At 52.5% G+C, this 16,287-nt stretch overlaps 5 protein-coding genes across 5 annotated transcripts; 1 reads left to right on the top strand and 4 right to left on the bottom strand.

Annotated features, from left to right (window-relative positions):
- Positions 1 to 519: 519 nt before the first annotated feature.
- On the top strand, positions 520 to 2,542 carry B0H65DRAFT_415318 (Rec8 like protein-domain-containing protein; the record flags this gene model as incomplete). The annotated part of the gene is made up of 2 exons (XM_062823978.1): positions 520 to 783; positions 836 to 2,542. The coding sequence occupies 2 exons, from the start codon at positions 520 to 522 to the stop codon at positions 2,540 to 2,542; spliced, it is 1,971 nt and encodes a 656-aa protein (XP_062686398.1).
- Positions 2,543 to 4,057: 1,515 nt separating this feature from the next.
- Positions 4,058 to 7,011, bottom strand: B0H65DRAFT_32556 (Alpha/Beta hydrolase protein). The gene is made up of 5 exons (XM_062823464.1): positions 6,454 to 7,011; positions 6,116 to 6,321; positions 4,687 to 6,059; positions 4,417 to 4,619; positions 4,058 to 4,330 (listed from the first exon to the last, which is right to left on the bottom strand). Exons 1-5 carry the CDS (start codon positions 6,706 to 6,708, stop codon positions 4,187 to 4,189), a joined length of 2,181 nt encoding a protein of 726 aa, XP_062686397.1. The 5' UTR covers positions 6,709 to 7,011; the 3' UTR covers positions 4,058 to 4,186.
- Positions 7,012 to 8,474: 1,463 nt separating this feature from the next.
- Positions 8,475 to 9,263, bottom strand: B0H65DRAFT_544298 (histone acetyltransferase subunit NuA4-domain-containing protein; the record flags this gene model as incomplete). Its single annotated transcript, XM_062829283.1, has 3 exons — positions 8,475 to 8,717; positions 8,902 to 9,093; positions 9,162 to 9,263. 3 exons carry the CDS (start codon positions 9,261 to 9,263, stop codon positions 8,475 to 8,477), a joined length of 537 nt encoding a protein of 178 aa, XP_062686396.1.
- A 1,165-nt stretch (positions 9,264 to 10,428) lies between these two features.
- B0H65DRAFT_450436 (uncharacterized protein) lies at positions 10,429 to 13,764 on the bottom strand. The gene is made up of 2 exons (XM_062826003.1): positions 12,259 to 13,764; positions 10,429 to 12,198 (listed from the first exon to the last, which is right to left on the bottom strand). The coding sequence occupies exons 1-2, from the start codon at positions 13,742 to 13,744 to the stop codon at positions 10,763 to 10,765; spliced, it is 2,922 nt and encodes a 973-aa protein (XP_062686395.1). The 5' UTR covers positions 13,745 to 13,764; the 3' UTR covers positions 10,429 to 10,762.
- Positions 13,765 to 13,804: 40 nt separating this feature from the next.
- B0H65DRAFT_563441 (uncharacterized protein) lies at positions 13,805 to 16,025 on the bottom strand (the record flags this gene model as incomplete). The annotated part of the gene is made up of 3 exons (XM_062830231.1): positions 13,805 to 14,288; positions 14,351 to 14,946; positions 15,013 to 16,025. 3 exons carry the CDS (start codon positions 16,023 to 16,025, stop codon positions 14,032 to 14,034), a joined length of 1,866 nt encoding a protein of 621 aa, XP_062686394.1. The 3' UTR covers positions 13,805 to 14,031.
- Positions 16,026 to 16,287: the final 262 nt, after the last annotated feature.

The following is a 16,287-nucleotide window of genomic DNA, read 5'->3' as shown; positions in this document are numbered from 1 at the left end:
CGTCAGAACCTGGAGCTTCGCTGCCGCTCTTGTCACAGATCCCCTCTTCTTCTCTTCCACTCTTCAGCCCAACAACAACACTAGCTTCATCGTCGCCATCCAACCCTGCTGGCTGTCGCATCACAATCGCGTCTTTTGGGTTCAGTACCTGAAACCGTTGTTGACCGATTCTTCGACAATTGACCCGAATGCGCTTTCTCCTTGCTGCCGCTGCACATGTGTACGAGTAGCGCCCACGGTCCTTGCAGTCTGTAATTTCAACGCGCCATTCCCTGCTGCTTTGCTGAGCTCCGGTTCTAAACGACGCGCTTGCCGTGTCCCTACCCACTCACCATCGCAACACCCCATCAACACCACCACACCACCACACCTACCTGGGCATCGCGAAAAACACCACGGGCAGCAACCGACCACGCACTGCTGCGCCATAGCTCGGTCGCGTATCACCCAACCTCGTCGCCAATTTGTTCCGTATACTTGCTGTTCCATTGCTACACCTAACAATAAACTCTCGTCGCCATGTTTTGGTCGGGCACCCTCCTTAGTGCCACAGGGCCGTTGGCGAAAGCCTGGCTCTCGGCCAACCAAGAGCGCAAAGTCTCCAAAGTCCAGATTTTGCAGCACAACCTCCAAGACAGTGTCGATGCCATCATTGCCCCTAACGATGCACCGCTGGCCCTTCGGCTGAGCGGTCAGCTGCTTCTCGGTGTCGTCCGCATTTACAGTCGCAAGGCGAGGTACCTCCTCGACGACTGTAATGAAGCCTTGATGAAGATCAAGATGGTATGCCTAGTTTGTCTTGCTTGGGTTCCGCTCGCCTACTAACTTGTCACAGGCCTTCCGATCTACCGGAAACCACGATATTCCCACCAACCTACATGTTCAAAACAGTGAATCTCTCATGCTTCCCGATCAGATCACGCCATACGATAACCTCGATCTACTACCACCCCCGAGCGCCGACTACCTGGCGTCACAGATCGAAGAGGTTACTGGCGCTCCTATTATGGCTCGCAAGGTGCAAGTCCGTGCCAGTCAGCGCGATATCAACCTCCAGGAAGACTTCAACAACAGCCAGTTTCTGAACAACACCATGGTCGACGAGGAAGAGCTTGCACTCGCCAACAACGACGATCTCGGTTTGGAATTGGACTTCGGTATGGATATTGACGAGAGGCCAAGCAAGTTCATGGACACGACGATTGAAATGGGCAGAGACGCGCCTGACGCTAGAGCCGTTGAGGACGACATCTTCAGCGAGTTGAGTGCTGGACCCGGCAAGCAGCGCGGGACCCGCGAGCCGTCGCTAGGACTTGATTTGGACTACGGTGATGGCATCCGGATCGCCGATGATGAGGGAGACATTCAAATGGGCGATGACGACCTCCAGTTCAACGTTGCGGACCACTCTGAGATTCCCGAAGGCCTTTCTACCCCAGGTGCTCCGGATATGGCTCGCGCTCGCATTTCCGAGTCTCCCTTGTCGGATATCGATGACGAGTTTGCCAAGGAGGTTGAGATGGAATACAGCCGCCACAACAACTCGGATATGTACGAACCTGGCGAGGACCCGACCGCAAGCACGATAATCGCTCCCCAGAGGTCGAAGAAGAGAAAGCTTCTTCAGCCTGATGAGCAGACCATGCTCTCGAACGCCCAGATCAAGGAGCAGCAATCGAAGCGCGACAACATCCTCAAGCCGCAGTCCTTCGTTACCCAGGATCCCTACCTGATGGCTTTGCTCGACCTGCAAAAAACCGGAGCCTTTGTTAGCAATGTCCTCCTCGAGAACCGGAGTGACAGCTGGGCCGACGAACTCTCGGACATGTTGTCTCTTACCACTTTCCGCCCCTTCGATCTGAAGAGGAAGCGGGATAGTGCGATTGCTGACATGGAGGACGGCACGCGCAAGTCGCCCCGCCTCGAGCTTCCCGATGACGAATCCACGGTTGTCGGCCGCGCGGAAAGTATCAACGGCAATCAGAGTGAGACTGCCGAAGGCACGGAGATTGAGCTGGCTGCAAACGACGACGGCGCTGTCTTCCACGATGACGACCAGGAGCGACCTGGCTCGAGGAATGCCAACAGCCCTGTTCCCAACTTCGACGAGACCATGGCGCCCATTGTGCACCCTGCGGACAGCGGCCCGGTTTCGATTGGCACCAAGCACGCGGTCCACATTCTCCGCGATCTCTTCGGCGCTGAGGCCGCTAACAACGCCGACAAGCGCAAGAAGACCGCTGTTGTCTTCCAGGATCTTTTGCCCGAGGGCAGAACGACCAAGGCCGATGCCACCAAGATGTTCTTTGAGTGCCTGGTGCTTGCGACCAAGGACGCCATCAAGGTTGAGCAGAAGGAGGGCGCGCTTGGCGGTCACATCCGTATCCGCGGCAAGCGCGGGCTTTGGGGTGACTGGGCTGAGCGCGAGGCTGGCGGTGAGATGGCGGCTCAACAGTCCCAGCAACAACAGCAGCCGATCAACCCCGATGAGCCCCAGCCTTCTATCGAGACCGCTGCTCAGCCAATCGAGGCCTCGGCTTAAAGTCTGAATTTCTACGGTGTTGGGGTTGTCAAAGGTTATGACGGGTTTTCACGGCTCATACCCTGTACAAAAAAACATCTGTTCTCTTGATGTAGCGGTTACGATATCACTTTGTCCAGCCTAGTCGGTCAGTCTGGGAGGAGCAGGAGGGGAAAGAGGAGGAAGGGATGATAAGAGTAAGAGAAGGAAGAGGAAGAAGCATGGCGGCTATTCTGTATTTCATCCCTTGTTGTTCCGATGATGTCTTGTTCTTTTTTGCTTTTTCTTGGTTCTGGTGTTGATTATCTCTCTTCGTTTGGCATATTATATCTCTCTTGTTTGGTCGTTGTCGTCAACAGCGACCAAGTGGCGTTTGTGGCGCTTCCGGATTTTTGTAAGACTGGAAAGATACCATGATTACTTCATCTTCTCCTGTCGGAAATGATGCTTTCTAAGTTATCTCTTGCTGGGTTCCCTTATTGTTTTTTGTTTGTGTCCGGAAAAGTCGGAGGGAGCGAGAGCGTACGGTTCAGATGGAAAAGCAGGAAGAAACGATGGTACGACGGTTTCATGCCTTGTATGGAAAGCGGAAGGGAGCTTCAAAAGAAATCATTATGACCATAAGACCTCGGGGGTAATAGGTAAAGACCCGTCTCGCGCTGCATGTGTTGTGACTGTGCGCCCAAATAGCGTCATGAAACTTTTTGGAATAGGGCGTAGCTATGAATTGAATAGCCAAACATACATCAGGGCTCGAAGAAAGACAAGCCCCTGGTGACATTGGCATCTGTCTCGTATCCCAGCATTATCAGGCCCTCATTTTTGTTCGACACTAATATCGACGACAATCATCTCCTACCTCATCACCCTGTAAATTCAGGGGGTGAGTAAAGAATCCCTCGAAATTAGGTACCTCGTTGACCACGCTGAGTACTAAGGAAAGAACAAGAATTGCCCAAGTACACTACGCTTACGCTAGAGGGGAGAGAATAGAACCTGAAAAAGAATATGCAACACCTTCCTCGAATAACGGCATCCAACCTCAAAAGTCCCAAACAAAACATTTCCGAGCTAGCTCCTGAGTGCCTATCCATCATTAGAGGTGCTCTTCCATCGTTAAGAGGTACCATTACGTCTTCCGGCCATTTCTTGCAAAGAAAGCAACCGAAACCACACACACCCACCCTCGTATACCCAGTCATGAAGTCCCGCTCACCCATACAGCAAATCAGCCTCCTCCTACATCGCCTTCTGCCTATTATCCTCCACAACAACTATCTCCTTCGCTTCCTTCGTCTCCTCCTTCTCCACACCAGAGTACTTATTAATCCATGCCAGGACTTGCTGATGCCAGACAAGACTATTCTCTGGCTTCAGAACCCACTTTTTTCAGTAGTCGTTGGTTAGCATCAAAGGTTTCGTTTGTTGCGTTTATTTGCTGTCCCGTTGAGTCGAGAAGCGGGCTGTTGGAGGTGACGGAAAAGTAGAAGCGATGGCAAAGCGCTTGCTTTGAACGGCTAGGCTCCTTGAGCGCGGGGTGAGGAGTGAGGACTGAAGGAGGGGGAGGACCGGAGGAGGATTGGTAGTCGCTGCTGAGACTTTGGAAGGCCATCTCCTGCGATTCTGGCAGTGACTGACTGCCACTACACGGGGATTCTGATTTAGTTATCTGTCATGATAGGTGTTGCTTACGTGGTTCTCATCGGGAAACATGACTAGTTTGCTGGGGATTCCCTTGGATTGGAGGATGTTGAAGGGCGAGAGGCCTTCGGTTATCGGGAGACGGTAGTCGAGTTCGCTGTGTATGATCTGTTTCGGAAGAGAGAAGGCGTGGGTGGTTAGTGGGAGTGCCAGGCAGCCAAAAATGGTGATGTTTGTAGAGGTGTTGAACTCACCAACTGCGGCGTGGCCCACTCGTTCACATGCTGAGCAGGATCCCACTTCTCGTACCCAGCACGGTTATCGTATATGGTTCCCTCGAAGTCGTGGATAGGGAAGAAGAGCTCCTCGGTGCTCCACTGGGCCAAGGTGCTGAAGACACCATCGTGGCAGACGAGCGCCTTGAACTTGCGTCCTAGAGGATGGCCTTGGATCCAATCTGTTTTGGAAGAAAAGACATCAGTAACCGTCCACGGGTCTTCGTCACATCCCAGGAGTCAACTCACTGATCATATAACCACCATAGCTAGCACCCAACGCGACCGCCCTATCCGTATCCACGTACGGCATGTTCTTCTCGATGTGCTCAAACGCATTAACCAGATCTTCATACGGCCTGCCACCCCACTGGCCTTTGATGCCATTCTGCAGGGCCATGCCGTAGCCCGTACTTCCTGTCGGGTTCGGGCTCACGACAACGTAGCCTTGCTCCGCAAAGACGGCTGGGTTCCAGCGGTTGCTCCATCCATCTTGCCAGGCACCCTGGGGCCCGCCGTGGATCAGGAAACAAAGGGGGTACTTCTTCTTTTCGTCGAAATTCGAGGGGCGGACTACGAGCGCGTGGACGTCGTAGTCGCCGGCTCCCTTGAAGGTGATGTCCCCAATACTGGACCTCGACAAACCGAACGTCTTGCCTTGCTTAGAGTTAGACGAAACAATGTCGGTGGTGTTGGCGGATGGGTCGACGATGCTGTAACAGCTGTTATCAACCAGAGAGGTACTTGAGACCAGGAGCTTCGAAGATGAATCGTCTTCGGCAAGGAGTCTGATATCGTTAACGCTGCCATCGGCAGTCTTGATGACCGTTGGAGCGTCCTTAGCATCAGCTGGGTTGGAAGGGACCTCCCAGAGGTGGACGCGGGCGTTCTTCTCAGCTGTCACATAAAGCGACTTGTCATCGGCGCCCCAGAGAATGGCTTCGGGACGATAGTCCCAGCCACCTTCGCCGTCGTCCGTTGCGAAGAATTCTTCAGTCTTGCCCAAATCGGTAATATCAGGTAAAAGCATCAAACGGGGCTTGTCAGATTCGTATTGCTTGCTCCGCATGCGGGTGAACGCCACCTTGCGGCCGCAGTGCGAAAAGACCGGACTGTTGGTGTATCCTTCCAGGCCAGGTGTCGACACAATCTGGGGTGAGGGTGGTTGCTCCTCGGTGAAGGTCTTGAGCGGAACATAGTAAAGGTCGGTCTTGGTGTAGATGGCAGGGTTGAGCTCGGGGTCCTTAGCAACAAATACCAATCCCGTGGGGCTGATATCGAAGTCACCAGTGCCTCCGAAGGGCGGTACTGGAGATTCAAGCTTCGATCCCGCCAGGGCGTTGACGAGACTGCGGCCCGCTAGCGTAAAGCGACCGTTCTTCTTCTCCAGCGCGGTATACCAAAGCGAGTTCTTGTCCTCTCCTAGCCACTCGTCCCAATGGCGGACAAAGAGACTGGTATAGACCTTGGCGCTAGAATATGGCTTCTTCGCCGTCGCGGGGTTGGAGAGCTGTCCATCGGGGGTAGCGTAAGCTGAGCAGACGAAAGCGACGGTGCCGTTCGGAAGCTCTTTGATCTTGATATTGGAAATGCGGGCCTTGACGGTAGTGACCTCATATGCTCTAGAGGTTCTGTTTAGCAAAGCTTGGACTTGTTCATTATCGATGGGTTATCTTACTGAGATCCTGGGCGCGCGATCTTGTCGACCAAGACGGTGGTGTTGCCCTTCTCATCACTCTTGAGGTAGAGGAACTCGTCGTCGCCAATCCATATCGGTTCGCTAGCGCTCAAGTCATCGACAAGAAGTGTTGACTGGCCAGATTCGATATCAAGAAGTCTGATCTGGGAAGTCTTCCTGTGTGTTTCGAACGAGTACGTGGTCACCTTTGTGTCGCCAAGGCTCTGGTCAGCGACGGGACTTACACACAACCCCCACTCATCACTTCTCAGATTCACATGTGGTCCAGATTGTTGTTACGCGTTACGCGATCCCATCTTGTACTCATCCCAACTTACTGTGAATAGTGCCTTGGTCCCCTTGGCATTGGGGATAGCTGGTGAACGGCGTGGCGCCGACAGCAGCACCTCGGGCGTGAACTTGGTTGCTGTAAGAGTCATGTTTGATACTGCTATTGATATAGCAGATGCGTCCGCGCCAGGAAAGGCTGATATGAGGAGGATGCAAGAAAACACCAAGTTCCAAAAACGTTGAAGAAGTAGTAACGACCACATCCCCTCTTTCAAGTCTAGGCATCTGCTACTTTTAGGCATGCGACGGTGTAGCTTCTACAGTGACAAGGCGCCGTGAGGGTTGCAAGCGGGCTGCTTCCGTCGTGAGGGGTAGGCAGCTGTAGGGTAGCCTCCGTCGCTGCCAAGGCATCGAGGGGAAGCTGTGACCCCACCCCATGGTGTAATCGACGGCGCTCTGTTTCCACCCCGTCATGTACCCGACACTATCTGAGATGTCGTGCATTTGGTTTATGCTGCAATGATTCTCACCGGGAACTTCACCGGCCGGAAGCTTGGTGATGTGTCTTCAAGGTCCTTCCGTGAGCCGTGGTTGGCAGAAGGAGTGTGAACTTCGGCGCGCTTGACAAACAACCATCACTTGGCGCCCGGAAAGCCCCAAGTACGAAAGTGAACGAGACCACCGAGATCAAACTCGACGCAGCACAGACCACTTCCCGTTGTTGAGCAGCAGCCAGCAGGTTCGTCGCAACTCGAGCATGAGAAGCAACCAGATGCAGGCAAGGCAGGAACGCGTTTGCAAACGAACAGACGCAAAAACAAGAGCGAACAGAATGAGCGCGCTTCGACGCAATGCTCAGATAGGGACAGTTTTCTTCTCCACGCTCAGAGCCGAAGCCCCAAGATCGCAATGAAAAAAAAAAAGTTTGATGGAAGCGCGTCAGACTTCCATCGACACCCGCCCCGCCAAAGCGCCCGAAGGCAGACCTCTGGAAATCGGGGTACAGATCATCGCCACTCTCTATACAGTCGCCGTGAAGCGACCGCCACCTTTGCAGGCAGAGCGAGAGTAAATAAAGGACCTCACTGTTGGGCGCCGAGGATGTTGATCATCAACCGCGGTGGGATCTGTGGCTCCTTTAGGGAACACAAAAGAGGACAAATACTATAGAAATGATTCTCCTGCAAAGCGCAGTGTGGTTAGCATCGTGTGTTGCGAATGTGCATCTCCCAGAGAGGAGAGAGGAGAGCGGATGCCAATAGTAGGGGGGGACTCACTGAAGTATTGTCGACATGAAGAAAAAAAGAAAAAGAAAATCGAAATGGAGGGAGGGAGGAGCATCTTTTATACCCTCCCAGAGGTGCTGCACCCGGTCTGTGCGCACCTGCAAATTTTCATGGGCTTTGCAAGTTTGTGTGGACCGCCTCGTGACCGGCCCACCCACCCAATCAGAGCAGAGAGCGGGCTCCTCCCAACCGCAAACGCCGTCCCGTCAGGACCGACAACACACATGCTGGCAGTTGGCAGGCAACACAGCTTCTGGCACTGCGCTCAGCTCTCATGGAAGACTTCACGATCTCGCCATTAACAGTGTGCAACTGATGCCATATCAAAGGTTATCATTTCAACTTGGTCAAAGGTTCTCACTAGCCTCCCTTGGAAACCTGATTCACCGGGCGTAATAGTGAGACCGCGAGAATTCCTGGACAACGGATCTAGGTTTGGGAGACAGAAACAGCAGATATGCGGTGCTCTCCCAACTCCAGCTCTTTGAGCTCGCTTCCTCAAGAAATTCACAGTTCATCCGCAGATAACAAATAAAAATAGGTTGCTGTCTCGATAGCTTGTCTCGAATGCCCAATTGAATTGATAATAATGCCCGTCCCAAACGCCGCGCTCTGCTTAATCCATTGAACCCATTTGTACCAACCCAAAAACGCCGTGTACCATCCAATACTTCCTCCTATGCAGAAACAAAAAAAAACCATGCGCAACAGGAACCCGACGGCAACCCGACCGTAACATGACGCAGATCCAACTCTGGTCTTTCTCCCTGACCACAACGGATTCACTTGCGAACAGCCCCAAAGTTTGTCCTTGCCTTCTTCGTCTCTCTCGAGTCCGTCTCGCTATCTTCAACTCCCGCACCCGACGTCGTAGCTTTCTTCTTCTTGGAATTGGCCTTGCCGGCTGTGGCCGACGTGGGCGTCGGCGCACTCGATGCGCCGTCCTTGTTATTGAACGTTGTCGAGACCGGTGTCGGCGCGTGGGAAGCGGGGGCCGAAGAGGCTGGTGTTTGCGATTCTTGTTGCTGTGGGTTTGCAAATTAGTTAGCTTGACAGAGCTCTCTCATGATGGCCAGTATCCAAGCGGCTTCGAAGTGTGAAATGAGGTGCAGTTTGGCAGATGCGAACGAGAGAAAGAGGACGGTGGATGGTGGATGGGAAAGTGTCTGGGTGGAAGGAAGGGGGGGAAGAGAATACAGAACGACGCACAGCCGCCGGATTGTATGATATCGAACTCCTCGAGAAGACACGGTTCGCGTCTGTCAACCCCGTCTTCCGGCGCTGTGCTGCGACATTGGCGGTGCCCTTGGTGTAGTTGTCGAAGCCTGTGATGATGTTGCCCGCTGGCGTGTTTTCGAGGTACTCGGTTTCCTTTTGGTAGATGGATTCTTCTTGCGCAAGCTTTATTTTGTTGTTGTATCAGCAGGCGAGTCGACGCTTGGTTCGTTGGTTGCGACGGCAATGCCTACCAGACGTTTTTCCAAAAGCTTCTTCTTGTTCAGCAGCTCTTTAAGATGCTGTCGCTGCTTTTCGTAGTATGGGATACCAGCTGCGCCGTCGGCCGTGCCCATTTTTGGACCCGAGTTATCCATCATTGCAAGTTCGCCAACTCCAATCCGGTCACGGGTCGCTTGTTGTGTGTGAGGTCTGATGATGTTTTGGGGAAATGCCGTGGTGTTGCGCCGTTCGGGTGTTGCAGCGCGTTCGAGACGCTGCGATAGTGGATAAGGTGCGGGTAGCTCTTTAGGCTCATGCAGGTGATGATGGAGCCGAGTCCCTTGGCGCAGGCGCACGGGCGCGAGCGGAACACAAGCCGAAAGGAAGTACTCTTGTACTGTTTTGTTTACATTGACCATCAGCCCCTGAACAACGACTGCTTCTAATCCAAGAACTCAGTCGTCTGTTCTTTCTGTCTTAACATTGTGGTGAAGCCTTTTATATAGGATTTGATGCAGTTGAGAGTTGGGACAAAAATGTTTTTGTTCTGAAAGATTATTTTAGTACTGATATCCAGTCATTTGCGTAATTAAAGTGTACAACCACGTAAGGTTTCAACCAGATCCGGTGCCAAAGGCTCTGATGATACAAAAAGATACGTACAAGCAGGACACCAGATATAAACTCGATTTGGAAACTTCAAGGGCAAAAATAGAAGAAGTCCGATGACTGGGAAAAAAGCGATGAAATGAACAAAATGAAAACATCAAAAAGATAAAAAAAAACATACAACACCTGGGATTCGCTGGTCGTCACCGACCCAACTACTAGTCAGGCGATTGGTAGCTTATCTATGGGAGAGCGGACGGGATCCCGAGTTTTCTACCATCTATGGTCGTATGTGCTTGTTGAGCACAATTCTGTCAGTTATATTGGAGCGGCTGCGTGCTCTTCCTCACCAAAAAAAAAAGACTTCTGCTTCTGCGAACCAACTCATCGGTTTGCATCACCTGGTTGCCTGACTTCACGACATCGTGGTGTCATAGTTTCCACCTGATAACTAGAGAAGTCACTATTAAGGAAAAGACATCAGGGTCTCTTCTATCTCTGTTTGAGAAGGGACCCTCTGGAGCAATATTACTTGACGGTGAACGTGGATCGTAACCTTTAGTACTTGGTGTTGGATACAAAAAAAACCGATTGTTGGATTCAATGTAACTGCAGATAATGGAGCAAGTGCAAACAGCCTCAATGTACATGGTTCCGATCATTGTTTTCTTCACATACCTACATTTGTTGCGTTCTACCATTTAATACGTGTGTCATCCATTTTTCCTAGCCTTGCCTGGGCTTTCCCTCACAGAAAGATTCATGTTAAGAATGAACAATGGGTTGACGTATTCAAAGACGCTCCCAAGATCCGAGTGGTCTCCCAATTCGAAGTGTGTAGCATATAGGCATGTTTGGCCTGCTGATGCCGTCTTGATGCGGACCACTCAAGAGGTAATGGTTCCGGTGCTGTAGCCCAATTGATGACCAAGTGTAAAAGCAGTACAGATATTGTCATCTTTTCACTATGAAACAAGCTGACTTGCCGTAGTCTAATCAAAACCCTGCCGGCATCTTACGGGACTCACGCATGACGTTCTCGGTCAGCCCTTTGCCTTGTGTTTTGGAACTCGGCGCTCCTCAGGACAAGTCGCAACCACTCCGCATCCTTTTGCGAGACCGCATTGGGATTCCGTTCCAATGCTCTCGAAGCTCGCACCCACCGCTGCATGGCTTCCACGCTCATGGTAACAGGCTCGCCAGGCTCGACGTAGGGATCTCTGAACGATTCTCCTGGGCCGAATCCCTCTCGGAGACGGGGGTCAAGGAGGGGATCGTTGGGTCGGAAGTCAGCCGCGGCTCGATCTTCCGGTTCGTCGTCCCATTCCGAGTCGTACTCGCGGCACAGAGCGTCCATTTCTCTATCGTATTCCATCATCTCTTCAAATTCCGAATCGACCCATTCCTCCTCTTCTGGTTCTTCAATGGACAGCTCATTCAGCATAGGTCCGAGAAATTTGTCTTCAGGGTGAGAAAGCATTTTGTCGTAGTCCTGGATGGTTTCGAGGAAGAAAGTCACGTCCTTGCGGTAAGGTGCAACCACCTCTTTGTAAACTTCGGAAGCAAGGACCAGGAACTCTGTCATCTTGCTTTCTCCTCCCAAGGGGTCGAGCGCCGTGGAGAATATGTAGCCCACCACGAAGGGAAGCTGATGCTCCCTCTCTATCCAACCTGGCCCGGCGACCCGGCTAAAGTACGGATCCACGGCGGTTTTGAGACTGCGCAAAAAGTCCCAGCATTGTCGGTGCATTGCAAGATAATCGACTGACGTTTCGGGGATTTCGGCTTCAATATCAAGGGCCAGCTGGTGGATGAGTTGCGATGGCGTGGCCTGAGGTGTTTTCTGTGGATTCGGACTTTTCTTGTTGAGAATCGCTTGCACATCGTCCACTGACAGCTTGATTCCTTCCATGCTTGGCCTATATTGGTTATGAAACATGGAAGATACCTTACCTTGAGCCACGAGAGAGCGTGGACCTGCTTTGGTGGGCACGAGCTTCCGAGTCTTGTTTCTGGTGCTTGCGATGAAGCTGGTTGCCGAAAAGCCCATCATCATGCAAAGCTGTTTGTGGTAGTTGTCCCGCTCTGTGGGTGCCGCGCCGACAAAAAACTTGTCTTTACCGCCTTGCAATCGATGTAAGAGATCCATATCGTCCCATTTCGCAGCGCCGTTGATCAGATTCTCATTATTCAAGGCGTTGTAGAGATGGCCAGTATAGAGGATGCCGCCCCAGCAGCGCTCGAACTGGGCTGCAAGGAGGTGGTAGGTTGTGCGGATGTAGTGAATCCAGAGACCGCAGAAAAGCGGATGCATCTTGAGAAAGGTGTGTTCCTTGTTGTTACGGGAGGTTAGAAGTCCTGTGGACTCGATCACTTTGTATAGCGGGTTCTCGGTGAACCAGCGCGCCTCATTTTGGAGCCTGATAAGTCGTTTGTCGCCGTCGACTTGATCCCAGCCCTCTGTTGCGCACAGTTAGCAGTGGACCTGGAAATTCTAGAGACTGACGAGGCAGGTCTTACTGATGGTCAAGTTCTCATAATACTCCAGATTTTGGGTTATACTGTCATCGATGGCCATATTGTAGCGCATCATGGCCCAAAAGGGCTTCTCAGACTGCCGTCCCAGAACGCGACGTATATCGAGGTGAATGGCTGTAGCAAACCCGAGCCAGAAAGGTAGGACCTTGTCTTTGTTGGTAAGGAGAAGACGAAGCCCTCGCAAGAGTTCGTCCTCAACGGGCATACCAGAATACAATCCTTCCGGGAGGGCATCTGGAGGAGTGGTGTTGAACCTTCCCATGAGATCGAATTGGGGCGCAACCTCCAAGAAGGCAGCTTTATCTTGCTGCCATTTGACGTCCGGAGGTGCTGCATCATAGTCGATCGTCGGTTCATACCAGCCAAACTTGCCGTTATAAGTCACCACCTCACTTGACGCCCTTGCCTGGTTGATCCATGCTTCGAGAAGGATGAAGGAAAGGGTCATGGACTCGTCGAACATGGGAAAAGCGTCGAGATTCATGTTACAGCCTGGAGTGGGTTTGGTTATATCGATGCCTTGGCTGCTGGCAGCCATTTGGTAGTAGAACAGGGCCCAGTCCTTGGCCGTCTTCTTGTCCCCGTTCAAGCGGATGCTATCGCCAGCATCTTCCTCCATGTATCGGGCAATATTGATGGCTGTGTTTGTTGCAACGGCCACGGAAGGCAAAGACAGCTCGCCCTTGGCATAAGCAGCCCATAGACTCCTGACCTGCATCCTGAGAGCGCGGACATCGCGAAAGAGGGTAGCAAAGGCGACGAGAGAGGACGCAGCGTCTTCAGCTTCATACTCAACAACGACGCCCTCGTCGACTGTTTCCTTGCCCTTGGCCGCTTGCTCTGAGCTTCCTGTGGAGTCTCCCCCAAGGTCAAAATCGGGAGCATCATAGAAGTCGAGAAGATCAAACGGGTTGGCGGTTGCTGTTGTCTCGGGTAGCTTGGGAAGGGCCCTTTTGGTCCAACAGTCTTTAAACAATGGCTCGAGGACATGGCGAACTTTCTCTAGAACCGAGACAAAGTAGGAGTGGTTCTCGTTTGACTCAAGCTTCAGGGCGCGGCCATGTTCCTGGAGGAGCTGGGCGAAACCCTTGCGCACCGTGATGGCGCGCTCAATAGCAGTTGGAACGACGGCCGGAATTTCAACGATCTTTGCTTCGTTCAACTTGGTACCGATGAACTCGGCGAGCGGCACAAAGTTTTTGAGCGCCAGCACATACTTCTGCCTCGTCTGCGACTGGTTTGAGAAGTTGTCAGCCTGCCTGTGCGCTTGGGCTTTGGCCGATTTTCGGGCTTTGCCCTTGAGGCGGGCACTTTTGAGGTTGACATTTGTGGGAGAGGCCGAGTTGGAAGCGAGGAGTTCGGTGGCGCAGCCCAGTGTCTTTCCGGTCTGGGCTAGCCACGAGGCAACGATATCAGTATCGTGCTTGTATTGGCGATATGTGCTGTAAAGATTGCTTGGCAACATCATGACCTATCGAGAAGTTGATGTGATCAAAAAGGCAGCACTGTAAAGCTTGGCGAGACGAACAGTAAATATGAGTTTTGCGCTAACAGCCACTAACAGATTCACATACAAGCTGCTTGCAGTGAAGTTAATGCCTTCTAAAGATGGTGCACAACACCACCTGCATGAGTCGCGACAAAGCTGCAGTGTTTTTATGGATCCAACTCTCCATCTTGGCACAGCAACCACTCTTGTGCAAACAAAACAACCACATCCATCCGCGTGATTCAGCACAAATTTGGCCATTTCAATCACATCCCTTTCACCTTGGACCCTTCGTGGTCCCAGTCGACAGATATGGGTTCATGATTACCCGAGAACTTCTGGCCTCCAAACCACAATTCGAACCTCAAATCAGCCGGCGCTACAATCACCCTGACATCAAACTGACAGATGTAGAAGGTGACGCCGCGGGACCAGCAAGTTCCTCTCTTGTTGACTTTGACAAGCTGATCTTGCTGGACTCCTTCCAGATTGCTTTTCACTTCACAAAGCTTATACGCTCCATCTGCAAGACATGTCAGCCAGGGATTCACTACGTGCTGGACGTGGTGGGTGTCGGGTACCAACCTTGCTTCATGCTACTGGGTAACTGTGACGGATCATGGTGGGAGACGACGATTTGAGACTTCCACGCCCTTGTCGTCTCCGTTGCGGCAAGCCGGATCTGAAAGGATTTCACTAAAAACGCGTTGGGGTTTACCAGATCGCCCTTTTTAATGAGCCACTGGACTTGGTTCACGGCCCATTTCTTGCTCGGCTCAAATGGGTCGGGGCGGACGTCTTCGTTGGAATGCATGGCGGGCACGTAAATCTCCTGGACAACGACGCCGTAACTTGCTCGAGCAATGCGGGTTGATAACACTGAGGTGGCTCCTCCCGATTCCCATCGCTGTTGCCGGTCAAGGAGAAGGCCTCTCACCACCACCAGCTGAGGGTCATTGCATGGGATGACTGCCACTTGGTCGCTCGCGTTGGGATGCTGGTAGGCAAGGAATCGCTGCTGGAGCTGGTCACGGACGTAAGCTGAGCTGCCCAGTCCGCCCGAAAGAACCATGTATTGCACCTGGTGCAAGTGTCCCATGGTTCTGAGCCATTCTAGCTCGCCCATTATCCGGTTCACAATAGCCTCAATTTGCGGATCAAACAATGATTGTATCTCTTGACTGTTGCGAGGTTAGCCAGTCATCCATGGGATCATCTGACCGCTTCGTCTGACAACAAATACTCACAGCGTGAAAACCATCCTCCCGTTCTCGATCCCCAGGCCAGCGTGGCTAAAGTTATACGACAATCCTTCGATAGGAATTCTGAACAGCGCTTGCATATACGCCCTTTCGCCAAACTTGTGCTTCATTGTGCGAAACTGGTGACTTCTCGCCAGCCGCAAGGGCAAACCGGGAGGTATATGCGCCGCAGCATCTGGACAGGCTGCTAGCCTCTGTGATACCAAGCGTATAAACAGCCGATCGATCAGTGTAGCTCCTATCCCTACACCATTGACGGCATGCAACGAAGCCATCTGCGGGACGGCCACATTCGAGGAGGTGACCTGCATCAGCGCCAAATCCGTCGTTCCGCCACCAGCATCGACAGTGAGAAAGACACTCCCCATGCCAAAGCTAACGGCACTCGTTTTGAGCGTGGCCACAGCCGCCGCCTCGGCTTCGGTCAGGTCGACCTGCGCAGAGTGCTTCGGGCCTTCAATCCCAAACCCTGCCTCTCTGATCACCTTCTTGAACGAGTTGACGATACTTTGACTCGTCCAGGTGGTGGGAACGCTAAAGAGGAACTCGACTGCCAGGTCTGTCCAGCCGTTCCCAATTCCGCGTCGTCCAATCTGCGTCTCGATCGACTCCTTGACGTGGGCGTAGACCTGCCGGAGAAAGTCGGTCACGAACTGCTGCGCTTCAAAGACGCTTTGCGGTGCGCTGGTGAGGCCGTGCTGCTGCGCGTCTGCTAGCGTATCCGCGTCCATGAAGATCTTGAAGAATTCCCGGCGTACTTTCCCGCCGCCAGGAACTCCGGCTTCAAGCTCGTCGTCGGCACACATGAAACCCCATGACGAGAGAGTGCCGTTGGCGTTGTAGACCAGCGTCGTTGGCACCTTGCGTTCACCTCGGTCACCGCTGCCGGGCCAGTCGCTGATCACTTGGATGGGGGTCTTGGGCGTCATCCATGCCACGCCCGTATATGTTGTGCCCAGGTCGACGGAGACAACAATAGCCGGGCTGTCTGCGTACATCTTGAGATCGTTGTGGGTGAGATGTTTGGTATTTTTCAAAGCAAGTTGTGCTGACAACCGATATTTGATACTAAAGGTACCTCTAGGTCCCTGAGCTCAAGTGCGTGAAGACAGCCAGAGCTGGCACGTTGCTCACTGCTGATATGGGAGAGGAGACCAAAAAGTCCGAGGTTGCCTGCATCACGGAGGCAAAGCTCCAGATGCAACGGAACAAGTAGGAGCTTAACCTTGTATGTCTCCCTGAAGGCAAAAGAAAATAAAA

The sequence above is a fragment of the Neurospora tetraspora genome, assembly GCF_033439725.1.
Source record: "Neurospora tetraspora strain CBS 560.94 chromosome Unknown B0H65scaffold_1, whole genome shotgun sequence".
NCBI lineage: Eukaryota > Fungi > Ascomycota > Sordariomycetes > Sordariales > Sordariaceae > Neurospora > Neurospora tetraspora.
The sequence above is the reverse complement of the archived record's forward strand: the minus strand, read 5'-3'. Positions and strand labels throughout refer to the sequence as shown.